The sequence below is a fragment of the Oncorhynchus mykiss genome, chromosome 2 (assembly GCF_057628025.1).
Source record: "Oncorhynchus mykiss isolate SJ-2025 chromosome 2, ASM5762802v1, whole genome shotgun sequence".
Lineage (NCBI taxonomy): Eukaryota > Metazoa > Chordata > Actinopteri > Salmoniformes > Salmonidae > Oncorhynchus > Oncorhynchus mykiss.
The window spans coordinates 11,078,135-11,100,970 of NC_143023.1; the positions used below are offsets into that span (position 1 = coordinate 11,078,135).

The 22,836-nt window shown below is 45.3% G+C and overlaps 1 protein-coding gene across 14 annotated transcripts in view; it reads left to right on the forward strand.

The window, feature by feature from the left end:
• LOC110507293 (focal adhesion kinase 1) overlaps positions 1-22,836 on the forward strand; it is a 149,110-nt gene that overhangs the window by 27,326 nt on the left and 98,948 nt on the right. For 11 of the 14 annotated variants that reach the window (XR_016484031.1, XR_016484033.1, XR_016484029.1 and 8 more), the window contains 2 exons: positions 14,103-14,311; positions 18,887-19,053. Coding sequence is in view for 8 of the 14 variants with exons in the window: in XM_090188502.1 (XP_090044628.1) it covers positions 14,103-14,311; positions 18,887-19,053 (376 nt within the window). In the remaining 6 variants the exon portion in view is untranslated. Of the gene's footprint in view, positions 1-11,809; positions 12,620-14,102; positions 14,312-18,886; positions 19,054-22,836 lie in introns of those variants that run through there. The other 3 variants (XR_016484030.1, XM_090188505.1, XM_090188516.1) reach the window with 1 other exon arrangement.

The window sequence follows — 22,836 nt, forward strand, 5'->3', positions numbered from 1 at the left end:
GGTAGAGCGAGAACTGCCCAGGCAACAGCAGTAGCAGCAGAACTAGCAGCAGTAGTGGAAGAAGAAACAGAAACAGAACTATCAACAGTAGAAACAGAACTATCAGCAGTAGAAACAGAACTAGTAGTAGTAGGAGAAACAGAACTATCAGCAGTAGAAACAGAACTAGTAGTAGTAGAAACAGAACTAGTAGTAGTAGAAACAGAACTAGTAGTAGTAGAAACAGAACTAGTAGTAGTAGGAGAAACAGAACTATCAGCAGTAGAAACAGAACTAGTAGTAGTAGAAACAGAACTATCAGCAGTAGAAACAGAACTAGCAGCAGTAGAAACAGAACTATCAGCAGTAGAAACAGAACTATCAACAGTAGAAACAGAACTATCAGCAGTAGAAACAGAACTATCAGCAGTAGAAACCGAACTAGTAGTAGTAGGAGAAACAGAACTATCAGCAGTAGAAACAGAACTAGTAGTAGTAGAAACAGAACTAGTAGTAGTAGAAACAGAACTAGTAGTAGTAGAAACAGAACTAGTAGTAGTAGGAGAAACAGAACTATCAGCAGTAGAAACAGAACTAGTAGTAGTAGAAACAGAACTAGTAGTAGTAGTAGAAACAGAAACAGAACTATCAGCAGTAGAAACAGAACTAGTAGTAGTAGAAACAGAACTAGTAGTAGTAGAAACAGAACTAGTAGTAGTAGAAACAGAACTAGTAGTAGTAGAAACAGAACTAGTAGTAGTAGAAACAGAACTAGTAGTAGTAGGAGAAACAGAACTATCAGCAGTAGAAACAGAACTAGTAGTAGTAGAAACGGAACTAGTAGTAGTAGAAACAGAACTAGTAGTAGTAGAACAGAACTAGTAGTAGTAGAAACAGAACTAGCAGTAGTAGAAACATAACTAGTAGTAGTAGAAACAGAACTAGTAGTAGTAGAAACAGAACTAGCAGCAGTAGAAACAGAACTAGCAGCAGTAGAAACAGAACTAGTAGCAGGTAGAAACAGAACTAGTAGTAGTAGAAACAGAAACAGAACTATCGGCAGTAGAAACAGAACTAGTAGTAGTAGAAACAGAACTAGTAGTAGTAGAAACAGAACTAGTAGTAGTAGAAACAGAACTATCAGTAGTAGAAACATAACTAGTAGTAGTAGCAACGGAACTAGCAGTAGTAGAAACAGAACTAGCAGTAGTAGAAACAGAACTAGCAGCAGTAGAAACAGAACTAGCAGCAGTAGAAACAGAACTAGCAGCACTAGCAGTAGAAACATAACTAGTAGCAGTAGAAACAGAAACATAACTAGTAGCAGTAGAAACAGAAACATAACTAGTAGCAGTAGAAAAAGAAACAGAACTAGCAGCAGTAGAATCAGAACTAGCAGCAGTAGAAACAGAACTAGTAGTAGTAGAAACATAACTAGTAGCAGTAGAAACAGAAGTAGTAGCAGTAGAAACAGAACTAGCAGTAGTAGAAACAGAACTAGTAGCAGTAGAAACAGAACTGGTAGTAGTAGAAACAGAACTAGCAGTAGTAGAAACAGAACTAGCAGTAGTAGAAACAGAACTAGCAGCAGTAGAAACAGAACTAGTAGCAGTAGAAACAGAACTAGCAGTAGTAGAAACAGAACTAGTAGCAGTAGAAACAGAACTGGTAGTAGTAGAAACAGAACTAGCAGTAGTAGAAACAGAACTAGCAGCAGTAGAAACAGAACTAGTAGCAGTAGAAACAGAACTAGCAGTAGTAGAAACAGAACTAGTAGCAGTAGAAACAGAACTGGTAGTAGTAGAAACAGAACTAGCAGTAGTAGAAACAGAACTAGCAGCAGTAGAAACAGAACTGGTAGTAGTAGAAACAGAACTAGCAGTAGTAGAAACAGAACTGGTAGTAGTAGAAACAGAACTAGCAGTAGTAGAAACAGAACTAGTAGCAGTAGAAACAGAACTGGTAGTAGTAGAAACAGAACTAGCAGTAGTAGAAACAGAACTAGCAGCAGTAGAAACAGAACTAGTAGCAGTAGAAACAGAACTATCAGCAGTAGAAACAGAACTAGCAGCACTAGCAGTAGAAACATAACTAGTAGCAGTAGAAACAGAAACAGAACTAGTAGCAGTAGAAACAGAACTAGTAGCAGTAGAAACAGAACTAGCAGCAGTAGAAACAGAACCAGAACTAGTAGCAGTAGAAACAGAAACAGAACTAGTAGCAGTAGCAGTAGAAACATAACTAGTAGCAGTAGAAACAGAACTAGCAGCAGTAGCAGTAGAAACATAACTAGTAGCAGTAGAAACAGAAACATAACTAGTAGCAGTAGAATCAGAAACAGAAATAGTAGCAGTAGAATCAGAAAAACAGAACTAGTAGCAGTAGAAACAGAAACAGATATAGTAGCAGTAGAAACAGATTCAGAACTAGTAGCAGTAGAAACAGAACTAGTAGAAACAGAACAGAACTAGTAGCAGTAGAAACAGATTCAGAACTAGCAGTAGAAATAGAACTAGTAGCAGTAGAAACAGAACTAGCAGCAGTAGCAGTAGAAACAGAACTAGTAGAAACAGAAACGGAACTAGTAGCAGTAGAAACAGAACTAGTAGCAGTAGAAACAGAACTAGTAGTAGTAGAAACATAACTAGTAGCAGTAGAAACAGAACTAGCAGCAGTAGAAACAGAACTAGCAGCAGTAGAAACAGAACTAGTAGTAGTAGAAACAGAACTAGCAGCAGTAGAAACAGAACTAGCAGCAGTAGAAACATAACTAGTAGCAGTAGAAACATAACTAGTAGCAGTAGAAACAGAACTAGCAGCAGTAGAAACAGAACTAGCAGCAGTAGAAACAGAACTAGCAGCAGTAGAAACAGAACTAGCAGCAGTAGAAACAGAACTAGTAGCAGTAGAAACATAACTAGTAGCAGTAGAAACAGAACTAGTAGCAGTAGAAACAGAACTAGCAGCAGTAGAAACAGAACTAGCAGCAGTATAAACAGAACTATCAGCAGTAGAAACAGAACTAGCAGCAGTAGAAACAGAACTAGTAGCAGTAGAAACAGAACTAGTAGCAGTAGAAACAGAACTAGCAGCAGTAGAAACAGAACTAGTAGTAGTAGGAGAAACAGAACTATCAGCAGTAGAAACAGAACTAGCAGCAGTAGAAACAGAACTAGCAGCAGTAGAAACAGAACTATCAGCAGTAGAAACAGAACTAGCAGCAGTAGAAACAGAACTATCAGCAGTAGAAACAGAACTAGCAGCAGTAGAAACAGAACTATCAGCAGTAGAAACAGAACTAGCAGCAGTAGAAACAGAACTAGTAGCAGTAGAAACAGAACTAGTAGCAGTAGAAACAGAACTATCAGCAGTAGAAACAGAACTAGCAGCAGTAGAAACAGAACTATCAGCAGTAGAAACAGAACTAGCAGCAGTAGAAACAGAACTATCAGCAGTAGAAACAGAACTAGCAGCAGTAGAAACAGAACTAGCAGCAGTAGAAACAGAACTAGCAGCAGTAGAAACAGAACTAGTAGCAGTAGAAACAGAACTAGTAGCAGTAGAAACAGAACTATCAGCAGTAGAAACAGAACTATCAGCAGTAGAAACAGAACTATCAGCAGTAGAAACAGAAGAAGCATCAGCAGAAACAGAACTATCAGCAGTAAAAACAGAACTAGCAGCAGTAGAAACAGAACTAGCAGCAGTAGAAACAGAACTAGCAGCAGTAGAAAGGGAACCTGCAGCAGAAACAGAAGAAGCATCAGCAGAAACAGAACCAGCAGCAGAAACAGAAACAGCAGCGGTGGCAGCTGCTTTACTGTCTCCCTGGATACCAGTATCTATCATGAGTCCTGGTGCTTTAGAAAAGCCAGAACAGAATAACACTGGGGAAGTCTTCCCTTCTGTCTTCATCTATTTAGAGGCTCTGGCTCTCCTTCTAACTGCATCCTCCAGGGTTAGTGTAAACGCAGCATATATTAAACCCAGGCAAAGCCTTGATGTAGTTGTTTGGGGGGGCTGGATAGTTCTGTATGAGCTGGTACAGTAGGCAGAGGATGAGAGGAAAGGAAGCTTTAATCCAGGGAGGAAGTAGCTGCATCAGTAGCAGGTCGTAATGAGGATGTAGGAGTGTAGAGCAGAGCCGTGGGACTGCGGGAGAGAGTCAGTGGGAAACCGCTTCGGTCCCCACAGGCTATAGGATAGATACTGGATGCGTTCTAATTGTCACCCTATTCCCTATAGAGTGCAGTACTTTTGACCAGGGCTCATAGGTGCAGTATGTAGGGAATAGGGTGCTGTTTGGGACGTGACCATACAGGCTGCAGAGGCAGCAGGTGTTGTACCCTGAGCACTAACTCCACAGTAAAGGATGGTGATGGTGAAGGTATGGTGCTCCATGTACTGGACATGATGTGATCATTTCTACTGTACTGTAGAAGGAGGGGTTTTGTTTGAGCCCTTGGTTCATGGTAATGCCGTTGGGGCCAAATGGATCAAATCAGATTGTGTACTGTGACTCACTTGTCCCCACACACAAACACACGTGTATACACACACACACACACACACACACACACACACACACACACACACACACACACACACACACACACACCACCCCACCCCACCCCACCCCCAATCAGTCACACTGATCTGTGGTGTTTTGTTAACATTTCTTGGTCAAAGCAAGAGATTTCAAAGCCATTAAAAGATAAGGCTTAGTTTTCAGCTGGAGAATGTTGTGGTCAATGAAACATGTGAGATGCAACAGCATTAAAGGACACTGTCACGTTCTGACCTTAGTTCCTTTTTATGTCTTTGTGTTAGGTTGTTCAGGGCGTGAGTTGGGGTGGGTAGTCTATGTTCTTTTTATATTTCTATGTGTTTTAAACTGACCACCATCATTCCTGTTCCCAAGAACTCTTAGGCCTCACGCCACAATGACTACTGCCCTGTAGCACTTACTTCTTTAATAATGAAGTGCATTGAGAGGAAGGTTATGGCCCACATTAACTCCATCATCCCAGACACCCTAGACCCACTCCCAATTTGCGTACCGCCACAACAGATCCAATACACGACGAAGTGCATAAAGTTCCCTCTGCGCTCACAACAAGCAACCTCTGACAAAAGTCCCTCTACTTCTATTCGAGGTGGAAATTATGATTCAGACACCTTATTGATATCAACCGCTCACAGTCCTCCTAGAATCAGAAGTTTTTTTGACTCAATGGAGGAACGTAGTCAGAGAAATGCTGATGAATGTCTTGTTCGAGCTGTATGCAACTGGTTCATCTCTGATGCTCACAGGCAATGTGTATTGGAAGAGATTTCTGAATGTTCTTCGTCCAGCATACACCCCTCCAACCAGACATGCTTTATCTACTTATTTTCAAGATGCAGAGTTAAAGTGAAGGTCAAGCAAATCATAGAGAAAGCAGGCTGTATTGCAATCATCTCTGATGGGTGGTCAAATGTTCGTGGGCAAGAAATAATTAACTACATCATCTCCACCCCTCAACCAGTATTCTACAAGAGCACAGACACACCGGCCTCTACATTGCAGATGAGCTGAAGGCAGAAGAGAGCCAAGGAAATGGTTAGGTATGTGAAGGGTCATCAAGTTATAGCAGCAATCTACCTCACCAACCAAGCAAAGTGAGAAGAATAAATGCACCACATTGAAGCTGCCCAGCAGCACCCGTTGGGGTGGTGTTGTCATCATGTTTGACAGTTTCCTGGATGGGAAGGAGTCTCTCCAAGAAATGGCCATATCACAGTCTGCCGATATGGACAGCCCCATCAAGAGGATCCTCCTGGATGATGTATTTTGGGAGAGAGTGGTAAGCAGCCTGAAACTCCTGAAACCTATAGCAGTAGTCATTGCACGGATTGAGGAAGACAATGCCATCCTGTCTGATGTTCAGACTCTGTTTGCAGATGTAAGAGAAGATGTACTGCCTGCCCACTTCACTGTTGCTCCAAGCAGAGGAAACTGCAGTTCTGGAATACATCAAAAAGTGTGAAGACTTCTGCCTGAAGCCCAAACACACCGCAGCGTACATGTTGGACCCCAAGTATGCTGGCAAGAGCATCCTGTCTGGTGCAGAGATCAACAAGACCTATGGTGTCATCACTACCGTGTCTCGCCACCTTGGCCTGGATGAGGGCAAGGTTCTTGGCAGTCTGACGAAGTGCAAGGGCTTTGGGATGGAGATGCAATATGGCAGTCGTGCCAACATATCTCATCACCCACCTGGTGGAAGGGACTATGTGGATCTGAGACTCTTTCCCCTGTTGCCTCCATCATCCTCCAAATCCCACCAACATCAGCCGTCTCAGAGCGCATCTGGTTCTTGGTAGGGAACACACACACCAAAGCACACAACAGGCTGACAAATACAAGGGTTGAAAAATTGGTGGCCATCCAGGCAAATTTGAGGCTTTTTGAGTCTGACAACGAGCCATCCCCAACAAGGTTGGAAAGGGACAGTGAACATGAGGCCTCAGAGTCTGATGTTCAAGAGTTGGACATTGAAGAGGTCCAGGGAGAAGACATGGAAGCCTGAGAGGAAGACAACCAAAGCTTTAGTTTCTAGACTATCATTTTACAGATGTATGTTGAGAACATTTTTGGGAGATGCGATGGATCATTGGGGATCATTAGATATTCCCTTTCTTTTGTTGTTCAGTGAAATCATCCCATGTGAAGAGTCAACTCATTTAATTATAGTTCAATTCGTAACTAAATTGTTTTTTTTTATTTCTATTGGAAGAATTTAATAATTTACAATTGCAGTGTGTGTACTTATGATAAGGTAAAAGGTTTATGTTTCTGTCTCCATATGATATGGGGCGGAAGGGTAGCCTAGTGGTTAGAGCGTTGGACTAGTAAGCGGAAGGTTGCAAGACTGAATCCCTGAGCTGACAAGGTACAAAGCTGTCGTTCTACCCCTGAACAGGCAGTTAACCCCCTGTTCCTAGGCCATCATTGAAAATAAGAATTTGTTCTTAACTGACTTGCCTAGTTAAAAAATTAAAATAAAAAATATGGTAAATATATCCAATGCAAAAAACATTTACATTTAAATGGAATTCATATTAATTTGCATATATTTCCGTTCATCCCCATTAATTCCCATATAGTCCCGTTAATTCCCATGGAAAGTTTCCACCTCTGAATATTCCCCAAAATGTGCAACCCTAGTCCTGACTCTCTGTGGTCACTAAAGATCCCATGGCACTTATTGTATGAGTATGTGTCTTAACCTTGGTGTCTTTGCTAAATTCCCCATCTGGCCCTCATACCATCATGGCCACCTAATCATCCCCAGCTTCCAATTGGCTCATTCATCCCTGTAACTATTCCCCAGGTTGTTGCTGTGTTTGAAAATGTGTTCTCAGTCAATACCAGACCTGATTCCCCCTAGTGAGAGTAGACCAATGAAATGAATCCATCGGCTGCACAGCAAGCGGTTGGGTGAGGTCCTTTCTCTTCAGGACTAGAATTAACAGTCCTGTTCTACATGTCTATGTTCTCTAACCAAGGTTTTGAGACCTTAGAAATATTGACTTGTGTGTGTGTGTGTGTGTGTGTGTGTGTGTGTGTGTGTGTGTGTGTGTATACACGTGTCTTTCTCTCTGAATGAAGATGGTTGTATGTTGAACCTTAAGATAACTGTACAGGTGTCCAGTTGCAGCTTGTCCCTCTGCCTTGCACCATGCTTGTTTGAATTGAACGCTTCCTCTCAGTAGAAAATGAACTCACATGCCTCCAAATCTAGTTCCTATTTCCTTTGCATACTTTAGTATTTGACTTTTGTTTTCATTATTGTTCACATTCACAGTAAGTTGCGTTACATCGCCTGGCCTAGCTGCTGAATGGGCCCTCCCTGGAGATAGCCTGGCCTAGCTGCTGAACGGGCCCTCCCTGGAGATAGCCTGGCCTAGCTGCTGAACGGGCCCTCCCTGGAGATAGCCTGGCCTAGCTGCTGAACGGGCCCTCCCTGGAGATAGCCTGGCCTAGCTGCTGAACGGGCCCTCCCTGGAGATAGCCTGGCCTAGCTTCTGAATGGGCCCTCCCTGGAGATAGTCTGGCCTAGCTGCTGAACGGGCCCTCCCTGGAGATAGCCTGGCCTAGCTGCTGAACGGGCCCTCCCTGGAGATAGCCTGGCCTAGCTGCTGAACGGGCCCTCCCTGGAGATAGCCTGGCCTAGCTGCTGAACGGGCCCTCCCTGGAGATAGCCTGGCCTAGCTGCTGAATGGGCCCTCCCTGGAGATAGTCTGGCCTAGCTGCTGAACGGGCCCTCCCTGGAGATAGCCTGGCCTAGCTGCTGAACGGGCCCTCCCTGGAGATAGCCTGGCCTAGCTGCTGAACGGGCCCTCCCTGGAGATAGCCTGGCCTAGCTGCTGAACGGGCCCTCCCTGGAGATAGCCTGGCCTAGCTGCTGAATGGGCCCTCTGTGAGTTGGGAAAAAGGCCATGTTTTTCTTCACCCCAGTGAAACAGTGGAACAGAAGTCTATGGTTGCTCAGTAGTGCTGATGAAGTGCTGGTTGACTTTCATTGGAATTGACACGTGTTGTTATAGCAGCGTTGCTCTGGCCAATGTGGGCTCAGACTACTGTCAATAACTAACCTAGAGAGAAGACTGCAGTCCCACAGTCAATCCCTCTGAGCCACGAGACACTGTTACACAATCTCTTTAGGATGAGACTACAGTACAACTAGAGTAATGAGGTCAATACTCTCACGAGCTAGACAGACAGTGGGCTACTCTATTGATTATATTATCTAAGCTTATATACCAAGCTTTGTCCATACTACAAGGAAAGGAAGAATTCATTTGATAACTAAACATCCCACGGCAATGACCTGATGTCAACATCGAATAAACAAGTATTTTGATTGATGTTGGATTGAGTTGAAATAACGAGGAAACAATGTTGTCATGTTTAACCCTGAGGGATAACAACTAGACTCGTATTATCCTATTATCCTATTAGCAGCCTGTTATTATCAGGCTGATATTATTCATGGGATAACCCAGAGTGAGTTCATGTACAGTAATTGAGACATATATGTCAGTCTTACAATCAGATGGGTGTTATTTGGGGAGTCTGTATCACCCCTGTTAACCATCTCTCTCATCTCCTAGTCTACTGGCCCTCCAGCCTCTCAGTCACTACAAGGGATGTGTGTGTCCGTCTGTGTCCTATAATGATTAGCCTAACCTAGTAACAGGTCTTTCAGAAACTATAGTAGGGGAATTGGCTGAGGCAGTCAGTAGACATACATGCTAGAAAGTTCCTGATAATGTTGACAAAAGGTTTATTTAGTAGGTCTATTTAAGAGTGTTAAACCTTAAAGATGTTTGACATTAAGTCATTTATCATTCTTCCATACAGTAGGTTCACTCAAGGAGCTTTGTCAGTATGATGAGGCATTTTGTCAAGTCGGCTAATTTCATAAACGTTTCCCGGCAGGTATAACTTTGTCTTCTATGAAAGGATTCTTGGTTGTGTGTGTGTGTGTGTGCGTGTGTGTGTGTGTGCGTGCGGGAGAGAGTATCTCAGTTAGAGGTGACTGTAGGTCAATCCGTAAACTAGCAGAGTCAGCAGATAGGCTAGGCTATACTTCCCCCTCATCACTGTCCTTGTGCCTGCTCTGCTGACTACTGACTGGTTGACTACCGACTGACTGGCTGACTACTGACTGACTACTGACTGACTGGCTGACTACTGACTGACTGACTGGCTGACTACTGACTGACTGGCGGACTACTGACTGACTGGCGGACTACTGACTGACTACTGACTGACTGACTGACTACTGACTGACTGGCTGACTACTGACTGACTGACTACTAACTGACTGACTACTGACTGACTGACTACTAACTGACTGACTACTGACTGACTGACTACTGACTGGCTGACTACTGACTGACTGACTACTGACGGACGACTAACTGACTACTGACTGACTGACTGACTACTGACTGGCTGACTACTGACTGACTGACTACTGACGGACAACTGACTGACTACTGACTGACTGGCTGACTACTGACTGGCTGACTACTGACTGGCTGACTACTGACTGACTGACTGACTGACTGACTGACTGACTACTGACTGACTGGCTGACGACTGACTGACTGGCTGACTACTGACTGGCTGACTACTGACTTACTGACTGACTGGCTGACTACTGACTGACTGGCTGACTACTGACTGGCTGACTACTGACTGACTGACTACTGACTGACTGACTGACTGACTGACTACTGACTGACTGGCTGACTACTGACTGGCTGACTACTGACTGACTGACTGACTGACTGACTGACTGACTGACTGACTACTGACTGACTGGCTGACGACTGACTGACTGGCTGACTACTGACTGGCTGACTACTGACTTACTGACTGACTGGCTGACTACTGACTGACTGGCTGACTACTGACTGGCTGACTACTAACTGACTGACTACTGACTGACTGACTGGCTGACTACTGACAGACTGACTACTACATTTTGTAATGGTTAGGTTGATACGAATGAATGCACTGATATGTGGACTCACGTGGCTTTTTGTCATCTTTGAAAAAAAATACTTTACATCGGAGTTGTGCCTGTTGTCATAGAGATGGATAGAGGAGTCATCATGGATATAACCCGTTTTAGCGTTGTCGTTGAGGGCTTCCACCATTTTAAAGTAGTCAACTGGGTGGGGATTCCTATGAGTTGGTAGAAATCAACCAATGAAAAATAAGAAAATGTACTACTTTAAAATGGAGATAGTATGGGCAGCACCATTGAGGCTGTCACAGACATTTTAATGGCACAGATACAAAGATGAGTCCTCTATCGATCTCTATGCCCTATTGTTCACATGTGTATCTTCCATCTAAATGGTCCTACCTGATCTGGTCTTTGATCTGTCTTTGAGGACATGTATTTCCATTGTTAGAAGAAAAAAATATCTTTATATATATATACATTAATAAATAAAAATTCCATTGTTAGAGCGGTCGCTTGACTATCTTGTCAGTATAATTGACAATCTTTCCTCACATTCACAAAGGTTTGTGTGTTGTTGCCCTACTGTCCTCCTATCAACCATGTTGTTGACTCCTCCTCCCAGGCCGGCCCTCCTATCAACCATGTTGTTGTCCTCCCAGACCGGCTCTCCTATCCTCCTATCAACCATGTTGTTGTCCTCCCAGGTCGGCCCTCCTATCCTCCTATCAACCATGTTGTTGTCCTCCCAGGCCGGCCCTACTGTCCTCCTATCAACCATGTTGTTGTCCTCCCAGGCCGGCCCTCCTATCAACCATGTTGTTGTCCTCCCAGGCCGGCCCTCCTATCAACCATGTTGTTGTCCTCCCAGGCCGGCCCTCCTATCAACCATGTTGTTGACTCCTCCCAGGCCGGCCCTCCTATCCTCCTATCAACCATGTTGTTGTCCTCCCAGGCCGGCCCTACTGTCCTCCTATCAACCATGTTGTTGTCCTCCTAGGCCGGCCCTCCTATCAACCATGTTGTTGTCCTCCCAGGCCGGCCCTCCTGTCATCCTATCAACCATGTTGTTGTCCTCCCAGGCCGGCCCTCCTATCCTCCTATCAACCATGTTGTTGACTCCTCCCAGGCCGGCCCTCCTATCCTCCTATCAACCATGTTGTTGACTCCTCCCAGGCCGGCCCTCCTATCAACCATGTTGTTGTCCTCCCAGGCCGGCCCTCCTGTCATCCAATCCACCATGTTGGCTGGGCTCCCACTAAGCACGCCTTGTTTACTCAACTCCGTCTGTCACCAAGCCAATCACAGCCTGCCTCTCTCTTCCTGTGGAACTGAACTCCATTCTGTCTTGCCTGGGTAACAGCAGCCACGGTGGAGTTAGGCTAGGCTAGCAGCCTGACTGTTCACAGCATTCACATTATTCACAGGACTGTGTTGTGTTGTGGAGCTGGAGGACTCTTGTGAATATAGACAGGCTTCTGGGCTTGCCTCGCCTTCCCCTCAGCTCAGGAAGAGAGAGGAGCTATGTTGTGTTGCAGAGAGGACTCTGGCCTCGCCCCCCTCAGTTCAGTCCAGGAAGAGCTCTACCATGAAACAGCAGTGACATGTTGATCACAGCACAGGCTTCTCCTCTTCTCAACCAGGAAGAGCTCTGTGCCGTGTGAGGAGACAGGAGTGATGACTCACTGTGGCTCCTGAGCGGACAGGACGCATTGTGATAACCAGGATGTGACGTGACTGGACAGGAAAGACGTGAATGTGTTGTTCACTTTGTATGTGTGTGAATGAGAGAGAGAGAGAGCGAGAGAGAGAGAGGAATGTGTGGGTAAGAAGAAGTGTGTTTGTGCCTGGAAGAAACCAAGAAGAAATCCCATGGACCTGTCGATTCTCTACTGGGTAACCTCGTGGACATACTCTACTGTGTAACCTAGTGGACATACTCTACTGTGTAACCTAGTGGACATACTCTACTGTGTAACCTAGTGGACATTCTCTACTGTGTAACCTAGTGGACATATTCTACTGGGTAATCTAGTGTGCTGTTGCTAAAGCACTAATGTTGTCACAACGGAACTCTACAGTGGAGTGTACCTGCTGGCCCTTCATCAGTAAAGGTAGGAGGAGTGACTGATTGGACTGTTGTTGCTGTGCTGGTGTTAGATCAGAATAGTAGTGTTTGAATTGAGTTTTACAGGAGTTTATTAAAGAACAACTCTGAAAGGAAGTTGTCCAGTCGTGGGCTCAAATGGACCAGTTGTGTCTGTACTGATCTCCATTGCTTCAATGTTGTCTGACTGATTGTCAAGAGTTAGGATATTTACCTCTGTCTTCATACATGTGTTCTGCCCGGGTTACCAGAAAGTACCATCGAAGAGGTCGCCATCTGAGAATGTGTGTGTTTTTGGTGTTAAGGGCAGGTTTTCCTGTGGTGCTCTATTCTAGTGATGTTACCAACAGCAGATACAGTCAGGAAGGCTGAGGAATGTCACTGAGCTGCTCTGGGTCAGTCTTTCCAAAACACTAGAAAAGCCATGTTTTAACAAGCACAGCGGTACTGTCTTGGCTGTACCTATTACCACACACACACACACACACACACACACACACACACACACACACACACACACACAGACACACAGACACACACACACACACCCCAAATTTCACCCCTGACCGTTTCTACCATAATCCAAACAGCTTATGTATAATGGCCCCAGTTTGTGGTTCGTGAGGAGGGTTGTTTTAATGCTGGCAGTGCTTCTGACAGTGCTGCTCCCTGCTCACTCTCCAAAGCCACCCAGCTGTCTGGCCAGCCTACTGTAGCAAGCCCAGCTCAGTCCACTTCAACCTGCAGACCTCACTGTTATCTGTCAGCCTGTCCAGCCGTCCGTTTGTCTGTTCTATTCTCTCCAGTCCACTTTTGTTACTGATTACAGATGAATTTATTATGGTGAGAAAGTTACACAGTCGTCTAGTGGGAATTCACCTGAAGCCTTCTCTCTCTCTACCTCCTATCTCTCTCTCTCTCTCTCTCTCTCTCTCTCTCTCTCTCTCTACCTCCTCTATCTCCTCTATCTCTCTCCCCCCCTCTCTCTCTCTACCTCCTCTCTTTCTCTCTCTCTCTACCTCCTCTATCTCTCTCTATCTCTCTCTCTCTACCGCCTCTATCTCTCTCTCTCTCTACCTCCTCTCTCTTGCTCTCTCTCTCTCTACCGCCTCTATCTCTCTCTCTCTCTACCTCCTCTCTCTTGCTCTCTCTCTCTCTCTCTCTCTCTCTCTCTCTCTCTCTCTCTCTCTCTCTCTCTACCTCCCCTATCTCTCTCGCTCTCTATCTCTACCTCTGCCTCCCCTATCTCTCTCTTTGCATCCCTCCTCTCTCTCTCTCTTTCTCTCTCTACTTCCCCTATCTCTCGCTCTCTCTCTTTCTACCTCTCCCTCACCTATCTCTCTCTTTGCATCCCTCCTCTCTCTCTCTTTCTATCTCTACTTCCCCTATCTCTCGCTCTCTCTCTACCTCTCCCTCCCCCATCTCTCTCTTTGCATCCCTCCTCTCTCTCTCTCTCTCTCTTTCTCTCCCCTCTGTCTCTCTACCTTCAGAATATGACAGACAGCTAGCCCCCACCAAAGGAAGCATGGCGTCAGCGTACCTGGACCCCAACCTGAACCACCATGCTGGGTTGGGCGGTGGGGTGTCGAAGCCGGGGACCATGGACCGCGTGCTCAAGATCCACCACTACTTGGAGAGCAACAGTGAACCATCCACCTGGGCCAGCCACATCCGCCACGGAGACGCCACTGACATCAGGGTGAGCTGAGCAGCTGATTGGGTAAACACAGTTTACCACAGTTACAGCAACTATGCTTCTTTAGGTTACTGTCTGTATAGTCTCTCCCTATCATTCGTACAGTAGGGACACATACTGTCCATACAGACAGACAGTTACCTATCAACTCTACCAACTAGACAGACAGACAGACAATTACCTATCAACTCTGCCTACTAGACAGACAGACAGACAGACAGACAGACAGACAGACAGACAGACAGACAGACAGACAGACAGACAGACAATTACCTATCAACTCTACCAACTAGACAGACAGACAGACAGACAATTACCTATCAACTCTGCCTACTAGACAGACAGACAGACAGACAGACAGACAGACAGACAGACAGACAGACAGACAGACAGACAGACAGACAATTACCTATCAATTCTACATACTAGACAGACAGACAGACAGACAATTACCTATCAACTCTACCTACTAGACAGACAGTTACCTATCAACTCTACCAACTAGACAGACAGACAGACAGACAATTACCTATCAACTCTACCTACTAGACAGACAGTTACCTATCAACTCTACCTACTAGACAGACAGACAGACAGTTTACCTATCAACTCTACCTACTAGACAGACAGACAGACAGTTTACCTATCAACTCTACCTACTAGACAGACAGACAGACAGACAGACAGACAGACAGACAGACAGTTACCTATCAACTCTACCTACTAGACAGACAGACAGACAGACAGACAGTTACCTATCAACTCTACCTAGTAGACAGACAGACAGTTACCTATCAACACACTGAGTGTCCCAAATGGCTCCCTGTTCCCTATACAGCCCTATAGGCCCTGGTCAAAAGAAGTGCACTATTGCTACTTTTCAACTTTAACATCAGTGTTACACTAGTTCTGCTCCTGAACATGCAGTTAACCCACTGTTCCTAGGCCGTCATTGAAAATAAGAATTTGTTCTTAACTGACTTGCCTAGTTAAATAAAGGTCAAATAAAAAAAATACACCCTAATGGTATATTAGGGAAATTGTGTTTCCATAGCTAGGGCTGACATTGAGGACTTGTGAGAAGGTGCTTTGTGAGAAGGTGTTAAAGTCCACAGTTTGCCAATGTTATGTAAATGCCAGCTGAAAAGTACCAGTGGCCTGGCTTTGGCCCCAGGTGAGAGCAAGTCCGCCGGAGCCATGGCCCAGTGGGACACGGTGCCGGCCTGCTTAAGGCTTCCAAATGGTTCCCAGACAAAACAGTTAGGAAGAGTTAGTGAATATATTATGATGCCATTTTGTGACGTTTAGTTCGTTTTGGATTTCGATAAGGGTTTTTCCGGCTGCACACATCTTTCTTGAGGCAAGCCGAAGTCAGTAGCTGAAGTCTAGGCCCCTTTGTTGGTGATTGGTCAACAGTAGGCATTGTTCAATAAAGACTTTGTTGGTGATTGGTCAACAATAAGCATTGTTCAATAAAGACTTTGTTGTCATTCAATGAGAGACGACCTGCTTTCATGCAATTTTTTAAATTGAGAAATACTGCACCAAACGTCTTAGTTAGATGTAAAATTGCTCAACCAAGATCTCCTCCGCACAAACGTCCAAATGAATGACAGATTTCTTGAGTTATCTTAGATTAATTCTGACTATTTTGCTGAAGTGTACTCTGGCTACGGCTTCTCTAAATGGACAAACAGTACTATTGTGTATTTTTTCTAGTTTTTCAAGCAAATGTTTTTTAAGGGAGTATGCGAGGACACTCATTCAGTTCGCCTAGATGACTTCAGGCTAGCCACCAGCTGAACTGAGGCATGCTAGCGCCTTTAGATGGAAACAGAGAATTTTGGGCCTTTTTGCTAAAACACTGTATGGAAATGTGTCATATGTAGACAGTCATGTGGGACTTGAGCGTCTCACTGTAGAACTCCCCCTGTCACCTGGGCGATGTTCCTTCCTTGAGCGTCTCACTGTAGAACTCCCCCTATCACCTGGGCGATGTTCCTTCCTTGAGTGTCTCACTGTAGAACTCCCCCTATCACCTGGGCGATGTTCCTTCCTTGAGCGTCTCACTGTAGAAGTCCCCCTATCACCTGGGCGATGTTCCTTCCTTGAGCGTCTCACTGTAGAACTCCCCCTATCACCTGGGCGATGTTCCTTCCTTGAGCGTCTCACTGTAGAAGTCCCCCTATCACCTGGGCGATGTTCCTTCCTTGAGTGTCTCACTGTAGAAGTCCCCCTATCACCTGGGCGATGTTCCTTTCTTGAGTGTCTCACTGTAGAAGTTCCCCTATCACCTGGGCGATGTTCCTTTCTTGAGTGTCTCACTGTAGAAGTCCCCCTATCACCTGGGCGATGTTCCTTCCTTGAGTGTCTCACTGTAGAAGTCCCCCTGTCACCTGGGCGATGTTCCTTCCTTGAGCGTCTCACTGTAGAACTCCCCCTGTCACCTGGGCGATGTTCCTTCCTTGAGCGTCTCACTGTAGAACTCCCCCTGTCACCTGGGCGATGTTCCTTCCTTGAGCGTCTCACTGTAGAACTCCCCCTGTCACCTGGGCGATGTTCCTTTCTTGAGTGTCTCACTGTAGAACTCCCCCTATCACCTGGGCGATGTTCCTTCCTTGAGCGTCTCACTGTAGAACTCCCCCTGTCACCTGGGCGATGTTCCTTCCTTGAGCGTCTCACTGTAGAACTCCCCCTGTCACCTGGGCGATGTTCCTTCCTTGAGCGTCTCACTGTAGAACTCCCCCTGTCACCTGGGCGATGTTCCTTCCTTGAGCGTCTCACTGTAGAACTCCCCCTATCACCTGGGCGATGTTCCTTTAACATTTACATTTTAGTCATTTAGCAGACACTCTTATCCAGAGCGACTTCCAGGAGCAATTCGGGTTAAGTGCCTTGCTCAAGGGCACATCGGCAGATGCTTCAACCAGTCGGCTCAGGGATTCGATCCAGCAACCTTTTGGTTACTGGCCCAAAGCTCTTAACCGCTAGGCTACCTGCCGTTCAGTAGGTCCCACTGTAGCTACAATGTTTTGTAACAGAAAATGAAAACAAGTTTTCTTATTAGACAAATTCACTTAGTACCTCGGACTACTTCACAATTTTAAAGTGTTTCAAAACGTTTTCTCCCTACTGAACACAACCCGGGTATTTATGAGGTTGACATTTCTACATTTAGTGTCTTCCATCCCCGTTAGGTTTAATAATGACTTCTATTCAGATGAAACAAGACTAAGAGAGTTTAGGAGGTGAAAAGAATAGCTAGTTAAACAGGTGTTTATTGGTAAAGATTCCAAAAGGCTTTGCTACCACATCTCTTCTGTTAGGTGTCTGGCTCTGGAATGGCAAAGCGCTTCATTTCAAAGTAGACTGCTTCTAATTTATGCTTCAATGGCCTCTAACTTCAATACCTGAAGTAGTGATGTCAGATGATGTTGAGGGATGTGATGGAACATGTCATCCCTGAAAGAGATGGGAGGTCTTCTCGTTAATCATTTTAACCAAGCAGGGGTGTCACTTCTCAGATTGTGTCATAAGCCCCATAGTGGCATTTCAATGATGGATTATTTAACCCGCCCCGCTCCCCTTCCCTTGATTCTGCACACAATGACAATCTCTTCCTGGAAGAGAGAGAGAGGACGATCTATCATTCAGTGTAACTCTGCCAAGCTGTTCTTTCTATTCTATCTACTGTTATAGATAGATGGTTCCCCTGGAGTCCTCATGTCACCCCTGGACTACAGGGATGGATGGTTGAATAGATGGTTCTCCTGGACTACAGAGATGGATGGGTGAATAGATGGTTCTCCTGGACTACAGGGATAGATGGGTGAATAGATGTCAACCCTGGACTACAGGGATGGATGGGTGAATAGATGTCACCTCTGGACTACAGCGATGGATGGGTGAATAGATGGTTCTCCTGGACTACAGGGATGGATGGGTGAATAGATGGTTCTCCTGGACTACAGGGATGGATGGGTGAATAGATGTCACCCCTGGACTACTGGGATGGATGGGTGAATAGATGTCACCCCTGGACTACAGGGATGGATGGGTGAATAGATGGTTCTCCTGGACTACAGGGATGGATGGGTGAATAGATGGTTCTCCTGGACTACAGGGATGGATGGGTGAATAGATGGTTCTCCTGGACTACAGGGATGGATGGGTGAATAGATGGTTCTCCTGGACTACAGGGATGGATGGGTCAAGGAAGGCCCTCCCCACTGCTGTCTGTCACACTACCAATATGTCACTATGACTGCTATTCATTTATCTATATCTCCTGCCCTCTGAATCACAAACTACAATCTGTAGGACAGTTCATTACTGTCGATTACTGTCAATCAAACTCTTCGTCCGCAAAGGGAATAGGGTGCCATTTGGAACACAGCCATACTGATCTTTTAGGGATTATGACTGACGTGTTGTTGATTTGAATCTCATCTCTGAGTGATTCCTCCTCTAACCTCAGTGTGTATACTGTCTACACGTCTGTCCATTGACATTGACTAAAATTCATTTCAGAGTGACTCTATAGCCTAAGTGTGTGTCTACACGTGTGTCCCCTGACAGGGTATCATCCAGAAGATAGCAGACATCCACAAGGTGAAGTGTGTTTCCTGTCTGGGCCTGCGTCTCAGCCACCTGCGCTCAGGGAACATCCACTGGCTGCACCCCGACATGGGGGTGTCCCGCGTCAGGGAGAGGTACGAGCTGCTCCACCCTCAGGACGAGTGGAGGTAAGAACTAGGACAGAGACATACTGTATGAAGCTATATTTACACTGCTGATCCCTGGTCCCAGTTCTGTCCGTGTGTGCTGTTTGACCAACTCCTATTGTCATTGTTGCTTTGGCAAAACAGCACAAACTGATCTGGGAGCAGGCTACATAGACACGTTGAAATACTGTATAAAGCCATATCTACACTGCTCTGTCACCTTAAAAGCCTTGACGCTGCCGCCTTTATTTTTTTATTTTTTTATTTTACCTTTATTTAACCAGGTAGGCAAGTTGAGAACAAGTTCTCATTTACAATTGCGACCTGGCCAAGATAAAGCAAAGCAGTTCGACAGATACAACAACACAGAGTTACACATGGAGTAAAACAAACATACAGTCAATAATAAAGTATAAACAAGTCTATATACAATGTGAGCAAATGAGGTGAGAAGGGAGGTAAAGGCAAAAAAAGGCCTTGGTGGCAAGGTAAATACAATATAGCAAGTAAAACACTGGAATGGTAGTTTTGCAATGGAAGAATGTGCAAAGTAGAAATAAAAATAATGGGGTGCAAAGGAGCAAAATAAATAAATAAATTAAATACAGTTGGGAAAGAGGTAGTTGATAGGGCTAAATTATATGTGGGCTATGTACAGGTGCAGTAATCTGTGAGCTGCTCTGACAGTTGGTGCTTAAAGCTAGTGAGGGAGATAAGTGTTTCCAGTTTCAGAGATTTTTGTAGTTCGTTCCAGTCATTGGCAGCAGAGAACTGGAAAGAGAGGCGGCCAAAGAAAGAATTGGTTTTGGGGGTGACTAGAGAGATATACCTGCTGGAGCGTGTGCTACAGGTGGGAGATGCTATGGTGACCAGCGAGCTGAGATAAGGGGGGACTTTACCTAGCAGGGTCTTGTAGATGACATGGAGCCAGTGGGTTTGGCGACGAGTATGAAGCGAGGGCCAGCCAACGAGAGCGTACAGGTCGCAATGGTGGGTAGTGTATGGGGCTTTGGTGACAAAACGGATTGCACTGTGATAGACTGCATCCAGTTTGTTGAGTAGGGTATTGGAGGCTATTTTGTAAATTACATCGCCAAAGTCGAGGATTGGTAGGATGGTCAGTTTTACAAGGGTATGTTTGGCAGCATGAGTGAAGGATGCTTTGTTGCGAAATAGGAAGCCAATTCTAGATTTAACTTTGGATTGGAGATGTTTGATATGGGTCTGGAAGGAGAGTTTACAGTCTAACCAGACACCTAAGTATTTGTAGTTGTCCACGTATTCTAAGTCAGAGCCGTCCAGAGTAGTGATGTTGGACAGGCGGGTAGGTGCAGGTAGTGATCGGTTGAAGAGCATGCATTTAGTTTTACTTGTATTTAAGAGCAGTTGGAGGCCACGGAAGGAGAGTTGTATGGCATTGAAGCTTGCCTGGAGGGTTGTTAACACAGTGTCCAAAGAAGGGCCGGAAGTATACAGAATGGTGTCGTCTGCGTAGAGGTGGATCAGAGACTCACCAGCAGCAAGAGCGACCTCATTGATGTATACAGAGAAGAGAGTCGGTCCAAGAATTGAACCCTGTGGCACCCCCATAGAGACTGCCAGAGGTCCGGACAACAGACCCTCAGATTTGACACACTGAACTCTATCAGAGAAGTAGTTGGTGAACCAGGCGAGGCAATCATTTGAGAAACCAAGGCTGTTGAGTCTGCCGATGAGGATGTGGTGATTGACAGAGTCGAAAGCCTTGGCCAGATCAATGAATACGGCTGCACAGTAATGTTTCTTATCGATGGCGGTTAAGATATCGTTTAGGACCTTGAGCGTGGCTGAGGTGCACCCATGACCAGCTCTGAAACCAGATTGCATAGCAGAGAAGGTATGGTGAGATTCAAAATGGTCGGTAATCTGTTTGTTGACTTGGCTTTCGAAGACCTTAGAAAGGCATGGTAGGATAGATATAGGTCTGTAGCAGTTTGGGTCAAGAGTGTCCCCCCCTTTGAAGAGGGGGATGACCGCAGCTGCTTTCCAATCTTTGGGAATCTCAGACGACACGAAAGAGAGGTTGAACAGGCTAGTAATAGGGGTGGCAACAATTTCGGCAGATAATTTTAGAAAGAAAGGGTCCAGATTGTCTAGCCCGGCTGATTTGTAGGGGTCCAGATTTTGCAGCTCTTTCAGAACATCAGCTGAATGGATTTGGGAGAAGGAGAAATGGGGAAGGCTTGGGCGAGTTGCTGTTGGGGGTGCAGTGCTGTTGACAGGGGTAGGAGTAGCCAGGTGGAAAGCATGGACAGCAGTAGAAAAATGCTTATTGAAATTTTCAATTATGGTGGATTTATCAGTGGTGACAGTGTTTCCTATCTTCAGTGCAGTGGGCAGCTGGGAGGAGGTGTTCTTATTCTCCATGGACTTTACAGTGTCCCAGAACTTTTTTGAGTTAGTGTTGCAAGAAGCAAATTTCTGCTTGAAAAAGCTAGCCTTGGCTTTTCTAACTGCCTGTGTATAATGGTTTCTAGCTTCCCTGAACAGCTGCATATCACGGGGGCTGTTCGATGCTAATGCAGAACGCCATAGGACGTTTTTGTGTTGATTAAGGGCAGTCAGGTCTGGGGAGAACCAAGGGCTATATCTGTTCCTGGTTCTAAATTTCTTGAATGGGGCATGTTTATTTAAGATGGTTAGGAAGGCATTTTTAAAAAATATCCAGGCATCCTCTACTGACGGGATGAGGTCAATATCCTTCCAGGATACCCCGGCCAGGTCGATTAGAAAGGCCTGCTCGCTGAAGTGTTTCAGGGAGCGTTTTCAGTGATGAGAGGAGGTCGTTTGACCGCTGACCCATTACGGATGCAGGCAATGAGGCAGTGATCGCTGAGATCTTGGTTGAAGACAGCAGAGGTGTATTTAGAGGGGAAGTTGGTTAGGATGATATCTATGAGGGTGCCCGTGTTTAAGGCTTTGGGGAGGTACCTGGTAGGTTCATTGATAATTTGTGTGAGATTGAGGGCATCAAGTTTAGATTGTAGGATGGCTGGGGTGTTAAGCATGTTCCAGTTTAGGTCGCCTAGCAGCACGAGCTCTGAAGATAGATGGGGGGCAATCAGTTCACATATGGTGTCCAGAGCACAGCTGGGGGCAGAGGGTGGTCTATTGCAGGCGGCAACGGTGAGAGACTTGTTTTTAGAAAGGTGGATTTTTAAAAGTAGAAGTTCAAATTGTTTGGGTACAGACCTGGATAGTAGGACAGAACTCTGCAGGCTATCTTTGCAGTAAATTGCAACACCGCCCCCTTTGGCAGTTCTATCTTGTCTGAAAATGTTGTAGTTTGGAATTAAAATGTCTGAATTTTTGGTGGTCTTCCTAAGCCAGGATTCAGACACAGCTAGAACATCCGGGTTGGCAGAGTGTGCTAAAGCAGTGAATAGAACAAACTTAGGGAGGAGGCTTCTAATGTTAACATGCATGAAACCAAGGCTATTACGGTTACAGAAGTCGTCAAAAGAGAGCGCCTGGGGAATAGGAGTGGAGCGAGGCACTGCAGGGCCTGGATTCACCTCTACATCGCCAGAGGAACATAGGAGGAGTAGAATAAGGGTGCGACTAAAAGCAATAAGAATTGGTCGTCTAGAACGTCTGGAACAGAGAGTAAAAGGAGGTTTCTGGCGGCGATAAAATAGCATCAAGGTATAATGTACAGACAAAGGTAAGGTAGGATGGAAATACAGTGGAGGTAAACCTAGGTATTGAGTGATGAAGAGAGAGATATTGTCTCTAGAAACATCATTGAAACCAGGAGATGTCATT